This window comes from Poecilia mexicana, unplaced genomic scaffold (genome assembly GCF_051168715.1).
Source record: "Poecilia mexicana isolate PSO_F unplaced genomic scaffold, ASM5116871v1 scaffold_13, whole genome shotgun sequence".
Lineage (NCBI taxonomy): Eukaryota > Metazoa > Chordata > Actinopteri > Cyprinodontiformes > Poeciliidae > Poecilia > Poecilia mexicana.
In genome coordinates this window covers 4,606,200-4,629,960 of record NW_028263382.1, presented here as the reverse complement: position 1 = coordinate 4,629,960, position 23,761 = coordinate 4,606,200, and the positions used below count along the sequence as shown (strand labels likewise).

At 47.0% G+C, this 23,761-nt stretch overlaps 1 protein-coding gene across 1 annotated transcript; it reads right to left on the bottom strand.

Annotated features, from left to right (window-relative positions):
* Positions 1–476: 476 nt before the first annotated feature.
* Positions 477–22,247, bottom strand: LOC106933916 (uncharacterized). Its single transcript, XM_015013461.2, has 4 exons — positions 22,139–22,247; positions 9,622–11,091; positions 6,627–7,112; positions 477–1,357 (listed from the first exon to the last, which is right to left on the bottom strand). The coding sequence occupies exons 2-4, from the start codon at positions 10,904–10,906 to the stop codon at positions 1,335–1,337; spliced, it is 1,794 nt and encodes a 597-aa protein (XP_014868947.1). The 5' UTR covers positions 10,907–11,091; positions 22,139–22,247; the 3' UTR covers positions 477–1,334.
* Between the last annotated feature and the right edge of the window lie 1,514 nt (positions 22,248–23,761).

The window sequence follows — 23,761 nt, the reverse complement described above, 5'->3', positions numbered from 1 at the left end:
AGATCGCTTCTCTGAGCAGCAGTTTCAGTAACACTTGAGGGAAGTTGCAGATGAATTTCCGAGCTGTCATAAATCCATCGTAATCCAGCAGGCAGATTGTCGATCATATTATAATCAGGCATCATGTATTGGTGAGCAGCGCCGGATTAAAGGATTGTTCCTGTTTGTCTAAAATAAATCTGCTGAACCTTTTCAGCTCAAATCCTTCAGAGGACTGAGGCTCATTTTTCATTTCTATAAAAGGGCCAAACTAATTCATATCTATTGTTTTTATTACATAAAGAAAACAGATAAAAGGTGTGAAGCGTCTGGCATATGGAGCTGCGACATCCCATAATACTCACAGATCTTCTTCAGTACAAAGGAATCTCGCCTCACTCCGCCCATTACGTAACGGGATTATCGATCCGCAGATTAACGGCCGACCAATCGGAAGCAGGCCCCGCCCCCAAACAGAAACTCACTGTGACTCGCAGTTTAGTTGTTAGATTTTAGTCTTTATTTTTCTATCTTTTTCTTGACAATTTGCTAGCAGACATGTGAAAACTTGGACCAACAAAACATCATCGTTATTATTATTATTGTTGCTTTTTATTGTTTTATTAATTACAGCATATTGTCAGATGTAACAGTGAGAAGATGGAGTTTAAAAAAACAATCAAAAACCAAACTGGAAAACGAGAAAAAAGAAACAGTGACTTTAGTAATCGAAGCTGTTTTGCTTTTCTTTTTATTCCATGTACACAATATAACAGTCTAAAACATTAAACACACAGCGCTGAAGACGGTGCAGTGGGGGGGCAGTCCTCATCTACTGGGAGCAATGGGAAGACTGGGGCTGAGGGAGGGGACTACGAACAAAAATGGCCGTCAATATAAAACTAAGAGTCTTTTTTCTTCTTTTGTTTTTTGTTTCCTTCACATTTAAATCCACCAATCAGACGTCGGCAGTGATTGGAGGTGGGGGGAGCTAAAGGAGGATTTTTTACATTTCTGCATTTTCTTTTCTCTCGTAGACAATATAAAATCTCACAGACAAGCAAAGAAAAAGTAAAAAAAAAAACACAGGATGCACGTTTAGACCCGGGCGGAGGGAGATGGAGGATGAAGGTGGGGTGAATTATTGCTTTCTGAGGAAGTATTTTTACTTCTCAACTACATGAATTGCATCCCTCTCATTCGCTCCGACTGTCTCTCACCGTGGTGATCTGTTTACATGATTACTCCGATTATTCGGGAGGAAGAGGAGGGAGGAGGAGGAGGAAGAGTTGGGGCGGGGCTCAGAGCTCCTTGCTCAGCGAATCCCGGGCAGTTTTAATCCTCTTTGTTTGGCCTCACACGTTTCCCGCCTTTTTGTCTGGCAAATGATAACAAAAGAGATTGAAAAAATGTATTAAAAATAGAATAATAATAATAAAAGCAGTCATACAAAAAAGATTAGATGTGAGTTTAGTGGTTTAGTACAGATGTTGGTCACTGGTGTTGTGAGTTTTTTAGTGTTAAAGGAAACAGAAAAACCAGCAGTGTTGCCACATCATGGAGGATAATCCTCACAGTCAGCTTGGAGAGCAGCTTTTATTCATCACTCCAGAAAAACGAGCCTCAGCCTGAAATCTGACCGTTTAGATCAGGGGTCCCCAAACTGTTTCCTGTGAGGGCCACATAACTTTTCCCTTCTCTGGTGGGGGGCCGGAGATTGTTGGGGGGGGGGGGGCGATGCGTTTCTCGATTGATTTTTACCCAGAAAGCACATGGGCAAAACCCATGAGTGAAACGGTCACTGGGACTGACTAGTATATATCCCACTGAGGGAAAGTAACTATAACATATTAATTTCTCATATGTTACCATAAAGGCTCGGTTTGAAGTATAAGCTGCTACTTACAGGCGGCGTTCATAACAGACACGTGTTCATCTGCTCTACCGCTAGCAAACAACCGAACTGATTAAATAACATAAAAGTCAAGCAGTTCCCTAAAAGTCCAACAGATGGCAGCAATGCGCCGTGCAAAACAAAACACCCACAGTTTACAGGACACATTCCTGCTAAAGAGCCCCCTGGTGGTTGAAGAAAAATACACATATAAACCGGAAAATACAATAAATGGAAAAAATATCTGAATGCTCTCTGGTACTGTTCATGGGGCCGGACCGTAGTTTGGGGAGCCCTGGTCTAGATCCTGACAGAAAAATAAACCTGAGAGATGACAGAATAATTCACTGATGATATATTCACCCTGAAAACTAACCATGTGAGTGCAGCTAGTTAGCATGTTAAAGCTAACCTCTACCTGCTGAGCTGATGCTATTAATTTTGATGTAGTATTTATAGATGGACTTATCAGTCTTGATGTCCCATTAAAAAGCTTCCTTCTTTCATCATAAACACTGAGCTAACTATATGAGCTGGTTAGATATTTAAATCTAACAACTAATTGCTAAGTTTAGGCGCTGAAACTCAGTTAGCTAAAAAGCTCCTGTGACACTTTAATGTCACATTGATCGACTCTTTTGACTGGAAAAGTGGTTTCCTTCTCTGCAGATGCAAAGCTAACTAAGTTAGGACTAGTTAGCTAGTTAAAGCTAACCTCTTCCTGCTGAGTGTGAGGCCTGGAAGGTTTTAAAAGACTTTGTAAAGGCCACAGCTAATTTTATTTTTCTCATCTGTTGATGTGACTTTAATTTTGTTTTCTTCATAAAAAAGTGAAGTACCAGAACTTAAACTATTTAGCTTGTTAAAGCTAACAGCTACATAGTAAATACAACTACCATAAGATGTTTAGCAAGCCTTTGTTAATATCAGATTAGTCATTGATCGACTCGCGTTTCCCTTTCAAATATTCAGATTTTTTTTCTATAGAGCTAAATATTAAGCTAAATATTGTTAGCTGGTTGAACGTAACTGCTACCAGTTCATTTTAACTGATGGAAGAGTTAAAATGAACTGTGAATAAAACCTTAATTTTGCCTGCTAATGACAGCTTGATGATCACAGCTAGTTAGCTATTTACAGCTAGCAGTTATTTACAGCTAACAGCTACTGGCACCTGGAAGCTCTAGGAGGAAGATCAACAATAAAAAGTCTGCAGTTGTACTTCTAATGATTTCAAAAAACCGAAAACTTTTTTCTGAGGTAAAGTTTGTCATGGAAGACGACTTTGGAAGAAAATCAAACAAATAACTTACAGGTGTCTGAACTACTTCTGGATTACAGCTTTGCCTGGAACAGCAGCCAGTATGGAGACAAAATATGAAAAACTGCGTGTAATCTTTTATTTTCCTAACTTCATTCACTTTAATTCAGCTTCATGAGGCTTTACAAACAGCCAACTAACTCAGCATTTGCCCAAATTAACCCGGTACTTGAGTCTGGAGTGGAGGGTTTGTGTTTTTCAGGAACAACAATAGTTCCTTCAGACTGTTGTGGTGTCTTTGCTGTCAGTCAGTAAAACGAAGGGAAGCTAGTTCTGCTCTTAGATCTCCGACCGGGAGGGTAAAATGCTCTTTTCATTTATTTAAAATAATAACTTATATCTGATTGCTGTAGATTCTCTCCTGTTTGGTGTACAAATAGAGAAAATAAATCATGAAATGTTTAAACATCTGCAAGTTGGGACAGAACAAAGTTTCAGAAAGTCCTAAACCATAAATCCTGTTAGCAACACGTCACTACAGAGCCTCTGGGAAACGTTGCTGCAGCACCTGCTGAATGTTGGGATGAAAGCGGGCGCCGCTGGACGGCGAGCCGCATGCAGCAGTCTGAGTGGAGAGGAGCAGGAAGCATAATAATTCAGGAGGGTCACAGGTCGCCCTGAGCAGGTTTCAACCACAGAAAAGCTTCAAAAACGGAGCGCTGAGTCGGCGGAAAGGAGCGCGCTCCCTCAGCAGACCTCACAGAGTGACGGAAACGTTTGGCTAGTTTGTGTTTTCAGACCGTTTGCTGTCAAACGGTCTGAAAACGGTTTGAACAACTTCCTGAGAAAAAAGCTTCCTGTGGTCTGAAAGCTGCTGCCAGCGCCGAAGTCCTGCTGTTTCTGTCCGCCTCCATCAACTTTAGCTGCTCTGAGGTTAGCCCAGCTTAGCATAAAGACTGGATAGCATCCAGGTTAGACCAGCTTAGCGTAAAGACTGGATAGCATCCAGGTTAGACCAGCTTAGCGTAAAGACTGGATAGCATCCAGGTTAGCCCAGCTTAGCGTAAAGACGGGATAGCATCCAGGTTAGCCCAGCTTAGCGTAAAGACTGAATAGCATCCAGGTTAGCCCAGCTTAGCGTAAAGACGGGATAGCATCCAGGTTAGCCCAGCTTAGCGTAAAGACGGGATAGCATCCAGGTTAGCCCAGCTTAGCGTAAAGACTGAATAGCATCCAGGTTAGCCCAGCTTAGCGTAAAGACTGGAAGCAGAGGGAAACTGCTTGCATTGCTCAGATTAAACAATTTTAACCCATATGAACAATCCCACTGTCTCATTATCTGTGGAGTTTTTCACAAAAAAATTACTATTCTCACATTTATTGTCCTTAGAGACTCGTTTTGTAAAATGGATATCTATAAAGTCAAACTATCAGAAAAGAACGTTTTGGTTTTATTTTGCCTGAACATCTGAATTTTAAAAATAACATTTCATTTGTAACTGAGATCACTGAGTTAATAAATCAGAATTTAACGTTTTTCAAAGCAGAAAATTCTGAGTTTTGGTGCAATAAGAGCCTTCAGTTAAGCTCATGTAAAGTTGGGCATAAACTGACATTTTTGGCTCTTTTTTATGCAACAGTTTCTTTGACTAGACTGAATGTCGGCGTAATCATGTGTCATCCATTGCGTAGCACAATAGTGGTAAAAAGAAGCGATTAAAACTTCATGACCGACTTCCCATCAGCAATCAGGCCTGTTTGAAATTTGGGTCGCCCCCGGTGAAGGTATCGCCCGTTGCTGCAGCCCCTTGAGCCAAAATCAGCTGAACTCAGTTGAACGCCTCTCAACAAAGTATATAAGCAACCTGACCAGCAATATATCACTATAATAATTAAATATTGAATAAAAAAGAATTTAAATACTGGAAATAATGAACTTCAAACAGCACATGAAAATAAATATGAATTTAATGTTCACTCATCTCTCTCACGTTAGCATTAGCAACGTCTTCAAATACAAAACCGCTGCAGTTAAAGCTTGCAGCTAACTGTAGTGGAGTTAAAGTCGGCGTCTCCTCGTCGTTTGTAAAGTTACTCTGTCAAAAACTACCAGCCAAAATGAGCGGGTTATTCATCCTGTCATAATAAAAATAATTGGTTCATTTTTCAAAGTCATATTTTCATCATGTCATTTATATATGCCACAGTTTCAAACTAAATATTAGATGGAAGCTAATTATTGAGCTTAAACCTAAATATTCAGGTAATATGCAGATTCACTTGGACTATCAAAATAAAAGCTGGGTTTTCTGAAACCTTTCATTGAACTCCAGCTTTTAAATTGCTTCAAATCACAACTTTATCTTTGTTTTCCCTCTTTTCCTGAACAACATTGCAGCTTAAAGGATGAGCTAATTCAGAGCTAGCTAAACACCAGGCTAGCTCTGACATAAATATTTAACACTGAGCTAAATATTTGGCTTTCCAAATAAATGTTTATGTTTGAGCCAAATATTTAGTTAGCATAGTAAATATTTAGCTAGCTAGCTAAAATGAACTGCCATGTTTTTCTCATATGACCAGCTACACAAATTATTGTTTTTCTTTTTCTCCTCTAGACTCAAGGCTACGATGTGTCGCTAACGCACACACAGTGACATAAAATGATTTGCGATGCTGACCGCTGTTTGATCTGGAACTGAACATATGGAGCTTTATGTTATCTATAAAGTGATTTATGCTTTCATGACAGTTTGTTGTTCGGTTGTTCTGGTTCTGACAAAGCACCAAACCAGACATTCTTAGAAGTGTGGTGGAAATCTAAAAATCATGTTTTTTAAAGTCTGTAGTGCAGGAAAAACCCTCACAAATAAACTCTGAGGATAAAACTGACTTTCAGCTGCTTCCATTCACTGCCGCTATAAAAAGATGATCAGAACCGATCACAACCGGGTCTAAAACTGGCCTGCAGATCGGGTGTAAACCTCTTTCCCTGTTGCCATGGAAACCTAAAACCTGTGAGTTCATGCTTGTGCTACGTAACTTTTAGCACGTGAAAGTGTTTTAATGTGACCATGTGCAGTAAAGTGTGAATATAAGGAGCGTGTTCATGTCGTCAGTATCTAACTTTGTAATGGCCATTGAAGCCGTTGTCGATGCTCAGCTCCCTCTCTAATTGGACAGCAGCTGCTGACATCACAGTTTGAACGATAGCCACGGCTGCTTCTCGGAGGTCCCTCTTCCTTATCTCCTCCTCCTCTTCCTCCCCCCTGCCTCCCTGGTCACAGCCTCCGTTTTGGGGAGACTCTGCCTCTCCCTCCTCCTCCTCTTCCTCCCTGCTCTCGGTTAGTGCTAGCTTGGATTCAACATGGCTGCCTTGGCCTTGCTTCCTGCTGCTGTCTGTTCGCTCTGTGTCTTGCTTGCTGTTAGCTCCGCCTCCTTTGCGGCCGCTCTGAGGCTCGTCAGAGTCCCGGCTGATGTGCTCGAACTCACCGCTGTTCACAGCCGCTGTGGCGTTGATGATCTTGGCGTTGGCGTCGTCCTTCATGCCCTCCTTGCTCTTCTTCATGGGGCTGCTGTCCTTCGTCTGCTCCTCCTCCTCCTGATGGTTCTCGGTGGCGTTCTCCTCCGCCACGCCGTTGGAGCAGCCTGTCTCACCGTTGGTCTCCGCCGCTTCCACCGGCGTCTTCTCCGGCTCCTCCACCGCCTCGCTTCCGCTCTCCGCAGTCTTCTCCTCGGCCTCTTTGTCGTTGCTCTCCTGGGTCGCTGCGGCGGCCTCGCCGTCGGCTCCGCCCTCCTCTGTGGCGTCTCCTTCTTCGGCGGCCTCCTCCTCCTCCTTGGCGCCTTCGCCCTGGTCCACGCTGCTGGACTTGCCCTTCCGCATGATGAAGTTCTTCAGGGAAACAGCACGACCAAAGTGGGAACGCTTGGCCTTGGCTGATTTGGAGTCTTTGCCTTCCTCTGCGGCTGCTTCCTCACCTGTGGAGGACATGGAGGAACGTTAGCGTTACTCCAGAAGTAACGAGCGTTTTAATAACTGACTGGGTGGAAACCTGAACCAAAGAAGACTGTAGTTCCCTTTCTCTGGATTATTTTGAATGACCCTTTCTGTAGAGTAAGCTTCTTAGCAGCTAGCTGTGCTAACCCTAATGCCCTGCTGATAAACGCTAGCTCTGCTAATGCTAAAGTGCTAAATTCTTTGTTGCTGCCTTAGCCTAATTGACCACAGTAGGGCTTTGGTCAGAAAGCATGCTAACATTAGCAGATTTGAACTGTTTACTGTTCTACAGCAATGCATTCTGGGTAGAAAATAGGAGTCATTTGCTGCACCGTAACAGGAAAAGAAGCTGAACTGCTTGTTAACATTCAACACAGATGTCAAACATTATTCAACTAACAGTTTTTAAAACAGCCAAGTAAATTAGCGCTTTCAGAATTTATCCAGAAAATTTATTTTATGGGAAGCTAAGTACGTTGAATGTTTTTAAAGTTAGTGAAACGACTAAAAATTAGCTCTGCTATTAGCGCATTTGCAGATTAGCAACATTTTCCCACCACTACTTTAAGTATTAAAATCTTAGGCAGCAGGAAAGAAAGCAGAAAATGTAATTTAGGGGAAGCTAAGTGTGCTAGATGTTTTCAGAGTTAGCAAAATCGCTACAGCGCCAAACAAAAAATTAGCTCACCTATTAGCAGATTAGTGGAAGTGTGCTCACCGCTGCTTCTTACCCATGAAGGTTTTGTCCGGAGAATCCAGAAAGCTTTGAGATAATTCATGAATAGTTTTAACTTTCAAACCTGTAGCATAGCTCCCCTGTTACCAGACGCTTGCCTCTGATTGGCTGATGGTGCCTTGTGGCGTCTCAGGAGTTCAGAGACTCAGTCGAAACTTTAGAAACAGAACTGAACTGGTCAGGGAGCGGACCGATCGCTGCGTGAAACATTTTTATTCCTGCAAGATGACGCGTGATCCAAAGCAGGGAACCGCTCCAGCTTCAGAATCGCCCTTCAGCCAATCCAGACGGTTCTTTGGGACTGGATCATTAGCCGTGTTCTCATCAACAGCTTTTATTGTCATTTTAAAGTATTGCATTAGAAAAAGTTGATTAAAATGGCAAAATTTAAAATGACTTCCTCAATTTTGCTAAAAAGTTTTTATAGTCACTTCAGGCAATTTTTGTCATTTCTGAAAAACAGTTAATGCGCTAAAGACGGAAACACATTTGCAGGATAAGTTCTGACAGATCAAACTTTCCCCTCCACTGCTGGGTCTGTGCCTTACCAGAGGCACCAAACTCTGAAAACTCTCCTCTCCAAACCTATGGCAGGGAGGGGAGGACTCTCTCTACTTTATGCTAGCTAGCAACTTCTACTTCCTGTTAGGAACTTCTACTTCCTGTTTATTCCAGCCATGCGTAGCATCAAAATCTGATGAGATCATGCTCTGTTCAGCCTGGCTGATGGAAATCAACTACTTTGCCTTTTTCCTTTTATCCGTTTTTGTTCATTTCGAACCTTTGCATGGCGGTTGGATGGAACCGCGGCTGCTGGTTCCGAGGTCGACCCGTTCTTCCAGGCTGCTGCCTGGTGCTGGAGGTTGGCTGTTTCTGTCGTGGTTTTGAGGATTAACAGATTTTAAGCTGATTGGTTTATGGAGAGTTGATTGGCTGTTACAGCCTACTGAGGAACATCCTACCAACAACCTTTTTTCTGTCCCTCCTTCCTTTTATGCAGCCAAAAGCTAATTTTGACTGGAGCGTCTGTAAAATTTGAATTTCACACAGTGACTATTTTACTTGATGAACTACATCAGCTCCCTGCGAGCCGGTGAGGCTTGACCTCCCTGGAAAGGTGCGGACTCAGAGTCAGCCTGAGACCAGAGCTCTGCAGCGGCGTCCCACTGGGATGATACCTCGAGTCCTGCTGTTTCAAACCCGTCAGGATGTTGGTCAAGCCTTCAGCGCGCCGGTCAGACGAGCTCCGATGCCTTAAAGACGCCTTTCCAACGGGAACAACCCGAGTGGAGATCTACTGAATCTCACCTCAGACAGACGGATCACTCCTTCACATCTGAACTCTGTTGTCTGAGTGATTTTTGAAACAAAGCACACGATCGCTCAGTTCCAGGGGTTTATGTATCAGTTCATGTAAATCATTGAGTTTTGAACAGAATCAATCAAATCTCAGAAAGAAACTGAAACAAAAACATTGTGACTAAAAACTAAGTGCACCCCATGACCCGGCTGCCTGTGGAAACCATTGAGTCCACTCCATAACTGCCAGGTGCTGAATCTGTAAACCAACCCCAACCATCACTCCTCCACCACCGTGCCTGACAGTCAAACTAAACAGCAGCTCAGTTTGACTGTCAGGCACGGTGGTGGCCTGACAGCTGCTGTTTAGTTTGACTAACATCTCCTGCATATGAAGTTCCACTGCTAGCTCATGTAGCGGTTGGATTTTAGGATGTTAGTTCCTGTTTTCTCACCAGAGGCTGCAGTGGCGTCCTCCTCACCAGTAGGGGCGCACTCTGTGTTGGCCCGTTTGCTCTTGGGAATGACGCGCTTCTTGAAGGAGGTCCAGATCTCGTTGGCGTGTTGCGTCACCGTCCCGCCTCCCACCGCCTTCTCCTCCTCGCCTCCCTCGGCCTTCTCCTCCTCCGTCTTCGCCTCCTCGGCTCCTGCCTCAACCTTCCCCCCCTCTTCTTCGTCTCCTCCCCCTGCGGCCTCCTCTGTTTTGTCGGCAGACTCTTTGTCTGAGCCCCTGGCCTTGCCACTGATGCCCACCACGGACGAGTCCCTCTTCAGACCCTGGAAGGTCCAGGAGCGTTTCAGCTTCCAACGCTTGTGACCGGACTCCTTGGAGTCCAGGGTGGAGGAGTCTCCGCCTCCTGCTTCTCCCTCTGCTCCCTCCTCCTTCCCGTCCTCACCGCCGCCACTCTTTTTGTGTGTCTTCTGAGCCATGAGCTTCTTGAAGGAGTGCCAGCGCTTCATGTGCTTGGTAGTCGAGGACGAAGCTTTCTGCTCCCCCTCTGCTCCTGCCACCACTCCGCCCTCCTCCGCCGTGGCGTTGAGCGCTTCTGGGTCCTCCAGGCGGTCCAGGGACCGGGACCGGACCTTGACCTGCTTCTCGGGCTCTGCCGTGCCACCGTCCTTCTTCTCGGTGCTGCGATGGGAGAAGATCCTCGCCACGGGCTTCCGGATCAGATCGCGGACGGTAGATTTGGACTCTACGGTTTTGCTCTTCTTCTCCTCCTCCTTCTCTCCGTTCTCTGCAGGCTTCTCCATTGCTGCCTCTCCCTCGGCTCCTCCTTCGGCCTCCGCTCCTTCCTCTCCTGCCTTTTCTCCGTCCTTCTCACCTCCTTCGACGGCGGCGTCGTCAGCTCCCCCTGCGGTTACGGCGTGTTCCTTCTTCTTCCTGCCCGCCATCACTTTCCCCAGGCCGCTCTTGTTGAGGAAGGAGTCTAGGAACGAGGTCTTGGTCTCGGCAGAGGAGGCACTTTCTGAGCTCTGAGGAGGAGCCGCCTCCCCACCTGCTGCTGCTCCTTCCTCCTCACCGCCGGCCTCCTCGGCTGCGGCTGTGTCATTGTTCACAGTCTCTTTGTTGTCCGCCGCCTCGCTGTTGACTGCCGAGCCGTCGTTCTGCACCACTTCGCTGCCGACAGTCTCTGTGTTTGCGGTTTTGACCGGCTGCTCCACCTCGGCTGGTTTGCTTTCTGGGGTTTTCCCATCTTCCTGGACCACTGGTGCTGCACCGACCTCAGTCGCCGCCATCTCAGAAAGGGAAAACAGTAATCAGAGCTGAACTTCCTTCCTTGACTTTCTTCCTTCCTCTTCCTCTGTGGCTTTCTGGTGCTCGGTTCCTCCTGCTGCGGCGGCGCTCTCAGGTCATGGAGAGCAGGGTGGAGAGCAGTGGAGAGGAGGAAACGCACTCAGCATCCTACTAGTCCTCCAAACTCCTGTGGAGAAGAGAAGGGTGAGGAGAGAGGGGGGAGGAACAGATGGTTAATAGTCTGAATCGACACCACGGACACTCAATTAGTCTCGACTAGGCCGTGCTCTGAATGTGGAATGAAGGGAGGATCTCGGCGGGGAATGCAATGCAATTACGATGTTTCCAGAACAAGTGACACTTTGAGAAGTTAAAGCTTGGTGTGTGAACACGCCGACTCTGTCCTCCTTTCCTCTCAGAAAGTCAGGAACTGTGTTGGGAATCAGCCTGAAGGAGTCGTTTCTCTGCAGCTAAGCCCAGGTAAGACAGGGCAAACCTGCAGCGGGTTTCATGACTAAAACAGGATCGACTGTCGGATCTTTATTAAACCTCCGTCAAAGTGATGCTGCTGGTTGATCTGTTATGACCCAGAACCGTTGCCAGTCGTTCGCTTTGGCCCAAAATGATGACCTGCTGGTCACCAAACAGTCAATCACGAGGAAACTGGCTGATTTGATCCATCAATGGTAAATTGGGATCTAAAAACATAGATCAGGCCGCTCTTGTTGAGGAAGGAGTCTAGGAACGAGGTCTTGGTCTCGGCAGAGGAGGCACTTTCTGAGCTCTGAGGAGGAGCCGCCTCCTCACCTGCTGCTGCTCCTTCCTCCTCACCGCTCTATGTTACTCTATGTGTTACTCACTGTGGAAATAAGTCAGTAGATTAATCAATTACAGATACTCCTGATCTCATCAGGAACTGCCGGTCCACAGAGTCCTTCCTTACATTTCTACCAGTAGAGGACAGCAGTGTTTCCCAACCCTAGTCCTGGAGGAACCCTGCAGGTTTTAGATGTTTCCCTGATTTAACACACCGGATTCAGCTCAACAAAAGCCTGTTAACCAGCCGTCAGTTAAAATCAAAGCACATCTAAAACATGCAGGGCTTGGTGGGAAACGCTGAGCTAAAGGACATCAGGTGAAGGACAGTGGATCAAATAGTTACTGGGAATTATTGGCAAATGAAAGACTGATGAAGTGAGCATCAGACATCCTCGGTCTGCTCAGGGAAGTGAAGGGTTAGAGGAAGGTGAAAGGTCAGTTTGTAGCTACGCAGCAATCTGAAGGTAGTTTGGACAAACTGGAAACACTGGAGGACTGAAGCTCTGAGGTGTGGAAGGCACAGCCCGCCGTCAGTCAGTCAGTCAGTCAGTCAGTCAGTCAGTCAGTCAGTCAGTCAGTCAGTCAGTCAGTCAGTCAGTCAGTCAGTCAGTCAGTCAGTCAGTCACAGTCCTGGTGACTGACTGACAGGTTTGGCTCGGGTCCAGGGTTCTGGAGTCCTGCAGTTGGTTCTATGGGCCCCGATTGAGATCTGAAGTGTCTAAAAAGTCTCTGTCTCTAGGGGTCGGGTGTTTGTAGACTAAACTGTCCTGGTTCTTTCTGGAGGACTGACACATCCGGAGCTGGTGGTCGTTGCTCCTCTGCAGGACTTCTGGTGGGAATTGAACCTTTTCCTCCCAGCTAGTTGGTAAAGTGGACTCTTCCCTGAGTCCCTCAGATCTGCCTGTCTCTCTGCAGTCGGCCTGTTTGCTATGAGCAGAAGATGCTCCGGCACTCTCCGTAAGCAGTGTGGTAGTAGCAGCGCTTTAATGAATGAATCAGAGCCTGATGAGTCACCGTCTGTCTGACGGAGGTGAGGAAGGGAAGCCGCCTGCAGCAGGAAGGATCTCAGGTGGAGGCGAGCGGCTGGGCTGTTAACACATCCATCACATGCTCCAGATAATCCCACAGTGCCTGAGCGGCTCCATCGCTCAGCGGCTGCTCTGCCTTCCTGCTGACGGTTGACCGGTTTGCTGTTTCACAGGCTGATTTACGGCCTGACTGAGGCAGAAACACTGAAACGCCTCCGATCCGTCGTTGTTTGGGTTGTAAATGGAGCATTTTCAGAGTGGAGGCTGAATCATGACTCTGCAAAGAGGATTCTTCTAGCAGACAAACGACAGTTTCCCTCCTGCAGCTGCTTTGTTTCAGTGAGACGACTTGGACGACACTCAGCAGAACAGCTGTTGATCGGACATGTTTCTGGCCAGCTAGCATGCTAATTTTGAGCAAACCTTTAAAGTGTCACAGAACCAAAAACACACAGGAAGCGAGGCATAATTGGAAAGGTTTCAGTTTTCCGCCACTCAGAACGAACAGAACGCAACGGCAACAAAGTTGATCAATTGTCTTGTGTTGCGTTGCTAGCCCACGTCTATGTGTATGAATGCTGCTGGTTCCTTTGCAGGAGGAGGGCTAGCAGCTCAGAGATCCATAGGGAGGAACGGAGAGCGTGAAGGCGCCTCCTGTGTGTTGAGACTGTCAGCCGCGTTTCCTTCTGAAGGTTTGGAGCGAATCCACCAGGCGTGATGTCATCAGACGTTGACGCTGCGCATGGCTGGGACAAACAGGAAGTAAAGATTGCCGGCTAGCATGGAGCACACATCGCAGAAGAATGGAGATGATTTCAGGAATGCGTTGCTATTGTCCTGCTGGAGACGTAGTGGTGTCCAGACGTGGTTTGGAGCGTTACAGGAAGGTCTGGGGAAACGCTCATAACGGATCGGCTGATTGGTCATGTGAGGTAAACGTTATAAAAATCATCTGCAAGTTTGGTGCCTCTGGTAAGGCACAGATCCTCCAGTGGATGGGAGCGCCAACCGACTTATTCAGTGTTTCCATCCATCATCCAACACGTTTATCCCTGGCGGGGTTGCCAGGGGGCTGGTGCCTTGCTCCAGGGGTCAAAGGGCAAGAGGCGGGGTCACACAGACAGGAAATGTGTTTCCATCCATTTCCTTCTCAAGCAAAGACTAAAACTTTTGTAGCCTCAGCTGCTGCAGTTCTGTGGATTATTTTATTTATTAATATAACAAAATCAGCCCAGAGATGTCATAACTCAGACTATGACGTCATAGATTTGCTCCATAAGCTGCATCAGATCATTGGAAAGGCTAGTTATTAATCAGTTATTAAGCAGCAGACCCCCGCTCCCCTTTGTTTGGGTTTTGTGCGTCTTGGCAGATGGTGATTGGCTGCTGCAGCGTTAGATGTGAGGCTGAAGCCCTGAGGCGCCGGAGCTCCATCAGATGGAGGACAAAATGGAGGGAGGGGCGACGAAGAGGAGGAGGAGGATGAAGAGGAGTGGTGCAGACATGGGCTGATTGCGAATCGTCTCTGTTTTCCTGTCGTCTGTCTGGTTTTCTTCACCTCCGTCTGGTTTCCTCCTCTTCCTCTCATTTCTCTTCACAAACCTCTCATCTCTTCCTTCCTTCCATCTCTCTGTCAATCAGCTGTTTATTCCCTCCATCCCTTCTCCTCTTCCTCTCTTCCTCCAGTCTTTATAAGCCGTTTTATTCGGCTGCAGATATGAACTCTGACGTTTTTATAATTATTACCCCAGCAAGGTCACATCACAGCTTCTGCTAACAGGTTGGAACCGGATCCAGCCAGAGCCACCAGCTGCAGCGCCCCCTGCAGGACTGAACCGGTACCGAGGTCCAGTTCCCTGCAGAGCCCATGAGAGCGGAAATGACTGAAAATGCTGCAATGAAAGAAAATTGAAGCAAAATGGCACAAATAGAGAAACAGCACAAAACCCTCCAGGCCACTAGGGGGAGTCAACCGCAAATCATCTGGGACCAGACTGAGGAGAGTTGGAGGAAGATGGAAAAGGTGCGTTAAGCTTCATAACTTTTACAGTATTTTATATGAGCAGCATATTTAGAGCTCCCCCTGGTGGTCTGGAGGCGAGTTTTATATTTCTGTTTGTGACATTTCCTCCCTTGTTTCCTGTGGTTGCAGCATTTTTTCTGTTGCATTTTCTTCACTGTTTGAACCTCTCAGTCACCGTACATTACAACCCCAAACCTCTTCTAGAACTGGTTTCTTACTGGTTCTGTGCAGCTCAGAACCAGTTTGGCTCCATGCAGCTGGACTCCTCAGACATTTGAGTCTCACCCTGATTCTGACTGATAACTTTCTGACCACTAGAGGGCGACATGGACCAGCAGTCCAGACAGATCATGTGACTGAACAACGGTGTAGTCACAAAAAAGTAACAACCCGGTCCAGATGCAGCAGAACTCTGTGAATGTCATAACACTGATCCCAGTATAAACACACCAGTCAGAACTGGGAAGAGTGGAAGAGAATCAAACCAACATGGCGGGACCTGATGGTCCATTAGCTCCACTTCACTCAGGTTTTCAACATGGCTGCAGCTTCAGAGCCGTCTGCTTCAAGTTTATCCAGTAGCAGCATTTATTTCAGCGCTAACTGGGTAGCTAGCTAACCGGTTAGTTAGCTCGCTACCTAAATGTTTAGCTTAGAGATACTCAGATTAACTAAATGTTTAGATTGAAACTGACATTTATAACCGAATGACTAACTTGATGGGAACATAGTTTAGATGAGGAACTGGTTTAACTGGTGGAGCTCCACATGCAGACGGTGGTTCTTGCTCTGTGGTTTGGTGATTTGCTGGTGTCTCTGATGAGCGTCGACTCGCTCCATGCAGATAAACAGTTTGTTGCTGTTGTTGCTGCGGATTAAACCTGATGCTGCAGATTGACCTCTGAGAACCCGCAGGCCTTTTAGTGTGAAGGTATTAGAGAGCTTTAATCTGCAGCAGCAGAGCAGTCCGCTCCAGCTGGATCCAGTCCAGGAGGCCGCACACGTCGCCTGCTAGCGCTGCTGCTGCACATCTATGCTAATATTTCTATGTTCTCTGCTGCCTCAGGGTTCATAATAACTAGAGAACAACAGGCTGCTGTGGTTTGACTGCTGCCGTCTCACTGGAGGAGGAATCAACACAACGGACTCCTGTTCACACACACACGCACACGCACACACACACACACACACACACACACGCACACACACACACACACACCCTGCAGCTGAAGTTAAACAGATGAGGAGTTTCTGTCTGGGGATGAAATCTGAGGTTTGCATCGAATCACGCTGAAATTTAAACTCTACAGTTAAAGTTTAGCTAAAATAAAAAATTAGTTTTAGTGAAAAATTAAATATTTTTTCTCTAATTTCAGAAAGAGAAACTATAAATCTTGTGGTTCTGACGGTTCTGGCTCACAGAGAATTAAAACGTCAGAATATGACACCAGATCAATACATGTTTCAGACAGGATGGTCATCTCTGACATCACTTCCTGCTCTGGGCTCCTTTTGCAGGCTGCAGTTATCTCCATTACTAGTTCAGCTTTAGCCACAATTTTTCCTTCCACTCAACTTTCTATGGATATTAATAAAGTGATCCTTTCTGGAGCTGTAACTGTATAAAACAGATCTCAAAGATGAAATCATCTCATGACACAGTTCATATTTCAGATATGTCAGCAGAACATGTACTGATGGTTCTGACCCGATCTACTTCCTGGATGAAATGAGTTCCCGCAGGTTGGCGTCATGGAAACGGTTCGTTAAAACGATCCGGTCCGATCTCTGCGGTCAGCACCGCGTCTCGCCTACAGCGACCTCTGACCCCGGAACTCACCTCCATCATTTAGATCTGGGGTGTCAAACTCCAGTCCTGGAGGGCCGGTGTCCTGCAACTTTTAGATGAGCCTCTGCTGCACCACCTGAATAGAATAATCAGGTCATTAAGGCTCTGGAGAACCGATCTACACAAGGAGGAGGTGATTAAACCATTTCATTCCAGCGTTTTGAACCTCTGGCACATCTAAAAACTGGAGGACAGCGGCCCTTGAGGACTGGAGTTTGACACCTGTGATTTAGATCAAACCACAAAATTCGGACTCTTCGTTAACCGTTAGCCGCTAGCTGTTAGCCGCTAGCCGGATGTGATCTTCTTATGTTCTTCACATTGTTAGACATTTTGGATAAATCTCAGATGAAAACTATATTTTGAAAACAAGCTCCGACATTAATCTCACATTTCTTTAAGGTTCTGATCTAAAAGTTTGAGTTTTCATTGAGTGAAGGCAGAAAAATCATCATAAAATTATCATGAAAACAACATAAACTGTAATTTGTTTCACAGCATTTTGAGCTTTGGGCTAAAATTTGTTGTCATTTAGAAGAAAATCATGGATCAATGAGATTTGAAGCAGTTTTTTCATATTGAATCCTAAAATGTTTAATTAAGAAAACTGAACAAATTAATTAGAGAAGTAAAGGAAATGATTTTCATTGGATGGATTGGTTTCCTTAACTTGGGATTTTGGTTTTTACTGAATGTTTTTATTGAGTTTAAATGAAATTAACCTCTAATATCCTGCTTCTTCCAGATGATGGTGAAAACGTTGGGATTGGATTAGGCCAGATTACGCTCTGACTGTTCAGCGCAGAGTTTCCTGTCAGACTTCCTGCTTCTGGCTGTGAACTTTGACCCTCACCTGCTTTCCTCCTGTTTTTACCAATTAGCGGTGCTCCAGTGTTCCCATCAGGCCCAGTTTAAAGGAACAGTGTTTTCCTCCATAGTGGCGTCATTATCAGAGCCCGGACTCCAACAGAGGCCCCTTCATCACGCTGCTGCCTCCTCCTCCTCCTCACCCTCACACAGACAGGCCTTTATCTGCCATCATGTGCTCGGCTCTCTGTCCTGCAGCCTGACCCGGTTTCGCTGCGTTCGCGGCGGGGAGGAACGGCTGATTTGGGAAGCTGGCGCAGCGTCGCATGGCTGCAGCTTAGCGCTGATTTGATGTTATCTCTTAAGTCGTTCTGCAGAGGTTTGGCTCAGAAATCTGTCCGGCTGCAGAGGCCGTTTGGCCGTCACGAGGATCCAAACCGACATCAATATAATCGTAGAGGTGAACTCTGAGTTAATCTGCTGTCTTATTCCCTGTTTCTCTGAGAAAACTTCAGCTAACAGCAGGAATCAGAAACGACTGGATAAACGTCCGAATCAAAGATCTGGAGGAAAACCTGATGAAACGAAACCAAGGAAATAAGAAACATTTCAGATGAGCTTGACGACAACGCTCAACAAACTAACACTAAATTCTCTTTTTTTCTCCTTTATGTGTCACTTACAAAAAAGCCTCCCTCTGTTTTAGAGAAAAGATGGAGTTAATCATCTGAATCTTTTTCCCGGTATTTTTGATATTGTGAATCATTTTCATAATAACTCTAGTTGAATTTTTTTCTTTAACCTGCTTTTGCTCGTTTCTTTAGCTGAAATCCTGGAGAGGTTTCACTGACATCTTTTTTTGAAAAGGTTATTTTTATTTTTAAAAGTGCTTAAATGAAATAAATGTAAATATTTTATGATGGGGTAACAGGATAAAAGTTCATTTTGTTTCTCTGTTTTTATTTCTTCCTTCTGTGTGGGATTATTTCTCATAAAAGTTAAACATTTCTATGTTTGCTCAAGATAATCATAAAAACAAAAGAATAATCTAACTGAATTATATATTTTCTGAAGACTTAATATTTCAGGATTTATTTCCTCATTTGATCTAGCAGGCAGATTATGAACAAGAATTAGTTTTTTTCACATCAGACTGAGTAGAAATCAGTTTAGATCATCAATTCTCAAAGCAAGTAATAAAAAGTTGAGCATAAATTAACTCCTGGTTGCTAAGTAACGGCTAAAAACTTGAAAAAACCCAATGAACTCTGAACAGATCCAGAAACCAAGATCCTGCTGGAGCAGAAACGTCCTTCAAAATGTTTTTATTCTCTGAGTTTTTAACAGAACCGGTCGGGTCAGAACCTGTCATTAACTTGGTTACTGGTTCCTAGGTTAGCATGTTCACAGCCACTCTGCAGGCGAGCTAACTGAGCTAACAAGCTAGCATCAGCACTGAGTGTTACCCTAGAAGAAGCAGAAAACTAAAAGGTGTGACTCATAACGAGCAGGAGGTGGTTCCCATCCGTTTGGGTCGGGAGTCCGGCTGGCCCCGGGCGAGAGGCGGGGCCAGCCGGACAGGTGGCCCCGCCTCTCGCCCGGGGCCAGCCGGACAGGTGGCCCCGCCTCTCGCCCGGGGCCAGCCGGACAGGTGGCCCCGCCTCAGTGTTTCTGCTCATTTCAGCTGAACTCTGTTGGTGGCTGACATGTTTTCTGCCTCTGGGGATCAACTGAGCGCGCTCAGATGAGCAAACAGACATCCCCACATCATGATGCTGCCACCACCATGTAATCTGCTTTCTGATTAGGTGACTAATAAAGCCATCCAGTTGCCTTCACTTAGGGCAGGGGTGGCCAAGTCCAGTCCTCGAGAGCCACCATCCTGCAACTTTCAGATGCTTCCCTGCTTCAACACACCTGAATCAAATGAATGGCTCGTTATCAGGCCTCTGTAGAGCTGATCCCGGTCTGTTGGAGTAAGGATACTTCTAAAACTTGCAGGATGGTGGCTCTCGAGGACTGGACTTGGCCACCCCTGACTTAGGGGCATCAGCATTAAGGGGGCTGTGTTCATGAATGTCTGTCAGGTGAGATCAGCAGAAATGATGAAATAAATGTGATTCAGCTGTTTTCTGGGTTGAATCTGTGCTGATGACCATCACACCCATCGATCTGTGTTCACTCCAGCGCTCTGACTGCTGTGATAAAAATATGATCAGATTATGTAAGCTGGTAATCTGAGGATTATTCTGGGCTTCTGTGTATCTGATCGTGTCAGGAAAACACGCCTGACCTCTGGAAGTCCACATTCCTGCTCACAGCGAAAAACCTGCAAATTTAAGGAGACCCTCATGATCCACATGTGATGAGAAAACAGCAACAATTCGGCCCTTGTGCTCCACATTTCGTCCTTTCCACGAGTTTTCCATATTTTCCAATTATTGGTCTCCTTCGTCCTCCTTGTCTCTCTGATCGTTTTCCCGTCTCCGTCTTCATCCTGCCCCGTCTTTCCTATCCTCTCTCCTCATATCATTTATTCATGTCTGCTTTGGCCCATTAACCGGGCCAATCAGAACCAGAAGCATAAACTGGACAAACTGGGACAGCGACATCCTGCAACTGGCTGGAAATTAGACCTGGAGTTTCATTTCAAATGTTCAGGAGAAATAATCCACAGCAGGCCGGTTAGGGTTTGCTGTCAGAGGTCAGAGGTCAGGTGGCTGCACAGCGCTACAACTACACATCCCAGAATGCACTGGGAGCTTCTCACTTCTCTGATGTTAAATGGAAATCACAGCAAGTTTATTTTTCTAATCGCCACAATAAAACAAGAAACTACATTAACAATCAGACTCAAGGCCTTGACCTTTGACCCTTGACCTGACGGGTCTGGATGGTTCTGACCTGAACGTGTTTCATGCTGCAGACCGTCTGGAGCTGGAACCAGCGCCGGCTCGACGCTCCGCTGCGTCCTGGGGGCGTGGCCTCCGCTGAAGTTGGAAACGACTTTAACCAATCGCTAACATTTAGCCGTGACACATGGAGAGGCTAACAAGCTAACAGGAAGTTAAACAACCCCGACTTCTCTGCCTGGAGGAAAATGTCGTAATCATTCCTCCTGCTCCTCCTTGGAGGCGTGGCCGACATGGACTGATCAGCTCTGTTCTCTTCCTCTGATGCTAAGCTACAACCACAAGGCGTCGTTCACATCTCCTGCTTCTATTCTGTGATTGGCCGGTTGAAACCCATCCAGAGAAATCCAGCTCAAAGGGAGAAATCCCAGAGAGAACTGAAGGGAGATGAGAATTGAGTGCAACAGCATCAGAAAGCAACAAAATGGAGTTTATGGATCTACTGAGGGATAAACGGATCCGGTTCATTTCCCTCCAATAGGAACCGATTTGAGAAACCGATGAGTTCTGACCCGACTGTGATCCCGCCGTGACAAAGAAACATTCAATCTGCCTGGAAGTGATGTCGTAATCTGTAATCTGAGCAGGGAGCAGCAGACGGGGCCCTGAGGAACCCCACAGGCTTCAGTTCTGCTACCCAGACTCCTGCCGTGTGCAGGGGCCCACATCATGCCACCTCCTCCACCAACGCTGCCAGCTGATGTCCTGCTGGGGCCCCTGGAGGGCTGCCTGGCAGCGTGGGGGCCCCAGCAGAGACTGGATGAGGGCGGGAAGCTGCCTCGGGTGTTTTCTCTCTCTAGAAGTCATCTTCTAAGTCATCTAAGCCAGATGGGTCATCTGGACTCAAAGGTCAAAGTTCACAGAGAAACCTGGAGCAGCCTCAACCAGGAAGACTGTGATTGGTCCTCCCATCCTTTGTTTATTTATTTATCTGTTTGTTTATCTATGTCACAGCGGAGTGGGTGGGGGGGCTATGCCAGTAGGAGGGGGGAGCCAGAGCGCATGCGCCACACAGCAGGTGCTTCAGCAGAAGCTAATCTGCATTGCTAATAACCCCCCCCCCCCCTCCATCTTGGGGTGAGGAACCTCCTAATATGGCGACATGTTTTCGCCCGGAAACAAAAACTGAGTAAAATAAAAACATCATCTGGTCCTGATTCCCGCCACGGGGCCTCGCGGCCCGGATGGAGGGTTCGGTTTAGGTTCGGTTCGGGTCCCAGCAGCCCGCGCTGCTCCAGTCTGACCTCCTTTCCAGCAGACCGGGATGGTTCCCGCCATGTGCGTGTTTCTTGCACGCGCGCGCCGCTCCCGGTTCATTCCTGGTTATTGTTGTTATTGTGTCTGTCCACGCACGTAAACAACTTCACGCGCCGTGGGGTTCTGCTCTCCAGACGGCTCGTGTGCGCGCGCGGGCTCGTCAGCTGTGGCAGGTTTTCCGCTCGGTGCGTTTCTGGAGAAATATTCCAGAGGAATATTCCCAAATATTCCTGATGAGCGCATGCACGTGACTCTGTTGCTCCACATCACGGAGAAGCCGCGCGCGCCGAACCGCTGGACCGGAACCTGCAGAACCTGTGGGATCCGACCCGACAGAGACCCCGAACCGCCGCAGCGGGTCCGCCGCACCGTTAGCGGCTAATTACCTGCGTCAACCTGCAGAGCCGCTCACAGAGCCGCAAACAAAGAGCCGCAGACAGGATGGATGAGCGGATGGATGGATGGATGAATGAAGGGAGGGATGGATGGATGAATAAATGGATGATGGATGGATGAATAGATGAAGAAAAAGAACCAACCTCCTTCTGCTCGGTGCGTAAATCCGTCTCCAGGCGCGCACAGCTCGGTAATGAGCTTGTTGTGTTGGACGCAAAAAGACGCTGCTGGCGCTAAATCCTCCCACCGCTCCCCCTTTCCCCCTCCCCCTCCCTCCCCTCTCTGATCTGCTCTCTCTCCTGCGCGCTCACGTGCGCGTGCGTCGTCCTCTCTCTTTCTCTCTCAGCCAATTGTGAGACTCGAAATTGGCGGGACGATAGCAGGTCCCTCAACGCTCGCGCACGCGTACCAGACGTCCTGGCGTATGGTTGCCCCTAGCAACCATCAAGGTCCCCACCCAACTCCCCCCCACACACCACACTCGCCTTAATCCCCCCTTCCCTCCTCCTCCCACGTTTTGAGGGAGACGTGAAGGAGAGGATGGGGTTAAATTTACAGGAGAAATGGAGGGAAGGCTTCAAGTTTATAACAAGGAAGGGGGGCAGGGGGGCAGGGGCTGTTTGGGGTAACAAAGGCGACCAGCAGCAGAGAGTCTAAGCCCAGCAGCTTAGTGCCCCTGTGGAGCTGGCTTTGTTCTGCCCCAATGGGGGGGTGAGGGGCAGGAACAATGGGGCAACGCTGAGAGGGGGGCAGAAGGAGAGAGGGGTGATGCATCTTCAGTTGGAAAAACCCAAACAGTTTTGTTCTGGTCCAGTAAAGCCCTCAGTGTTCCTGCAGTAGATCCATTAGATCCACGGATCCCTGACTGGGCCCAACCGGGTTAGCCAGGAACTGTCGCTAACACCTGGCTAACTAACTGAAGTGGTGTCCATTCTGATTGGCTGGCACTAGGAAACTTGCTAGGTAGCATTAGCTTTGGAGACTCAGTTCAACATGTTCAATACAGAGCTGAAGTTGGCTTCTGATTGAATTCTTATTCAGCATTAGGTGACCAACTCAGCCATGCTAGTTGTTAGCCTAACCATGCTATGTGTTAGTTTAGCCAGGCTAGTTGTTAGCCACTGAGATAACTTTGTTGGTCCAGTTATCCTCACACCGGACCATGAATCTGAGTGGACTGGCCTCCAGAACCAGAATGTTTGGATCTCCTGGAAGCTGCTGAACCCTTTAAATATGTCCAGGACCCAGTGACTGGTTCTGACCCAGTGACTGGTTCTGACCCAGTGACTGGTTCTGACCCAGTGTGTTGCTGTGGTTACAGCAGTCCCTAGGCTTCAGCGGTTCCCTGGAAGTACAAACATTTTCCAGGTATCAATCCTGCTTCATCCATGGAGAACGGATCAGCCCAGTTTGATGAGCTACTGATTCACCAGTCGGCCCAGTTTGGCCTCCCAGTTGGGTCGGAGGAGGCAGAGCAGAACCAGAGCTCTGGTTCTTCCCACTAATGAGTGTGAGCTGAGGGCTAATTAGGCTGCAGCAACACACACACACACACACACACACACACATAGGCCTTCAGGGAGACATGTTTCATCTTTAAAATGTCCATCCTGGTCCAGTGTCTGTCTGTACAGATGATAGATGATGTCACCAGGTGTCTACGAGCTCAGAGGCTCTGGTGACAGCAATGTCTGTGTCTGTGTGTGTGTGTGTGTGTGTGTGTGTGTGCGTGATTTAACAGGCCAAACCACAGCAGTCAGAAGGTA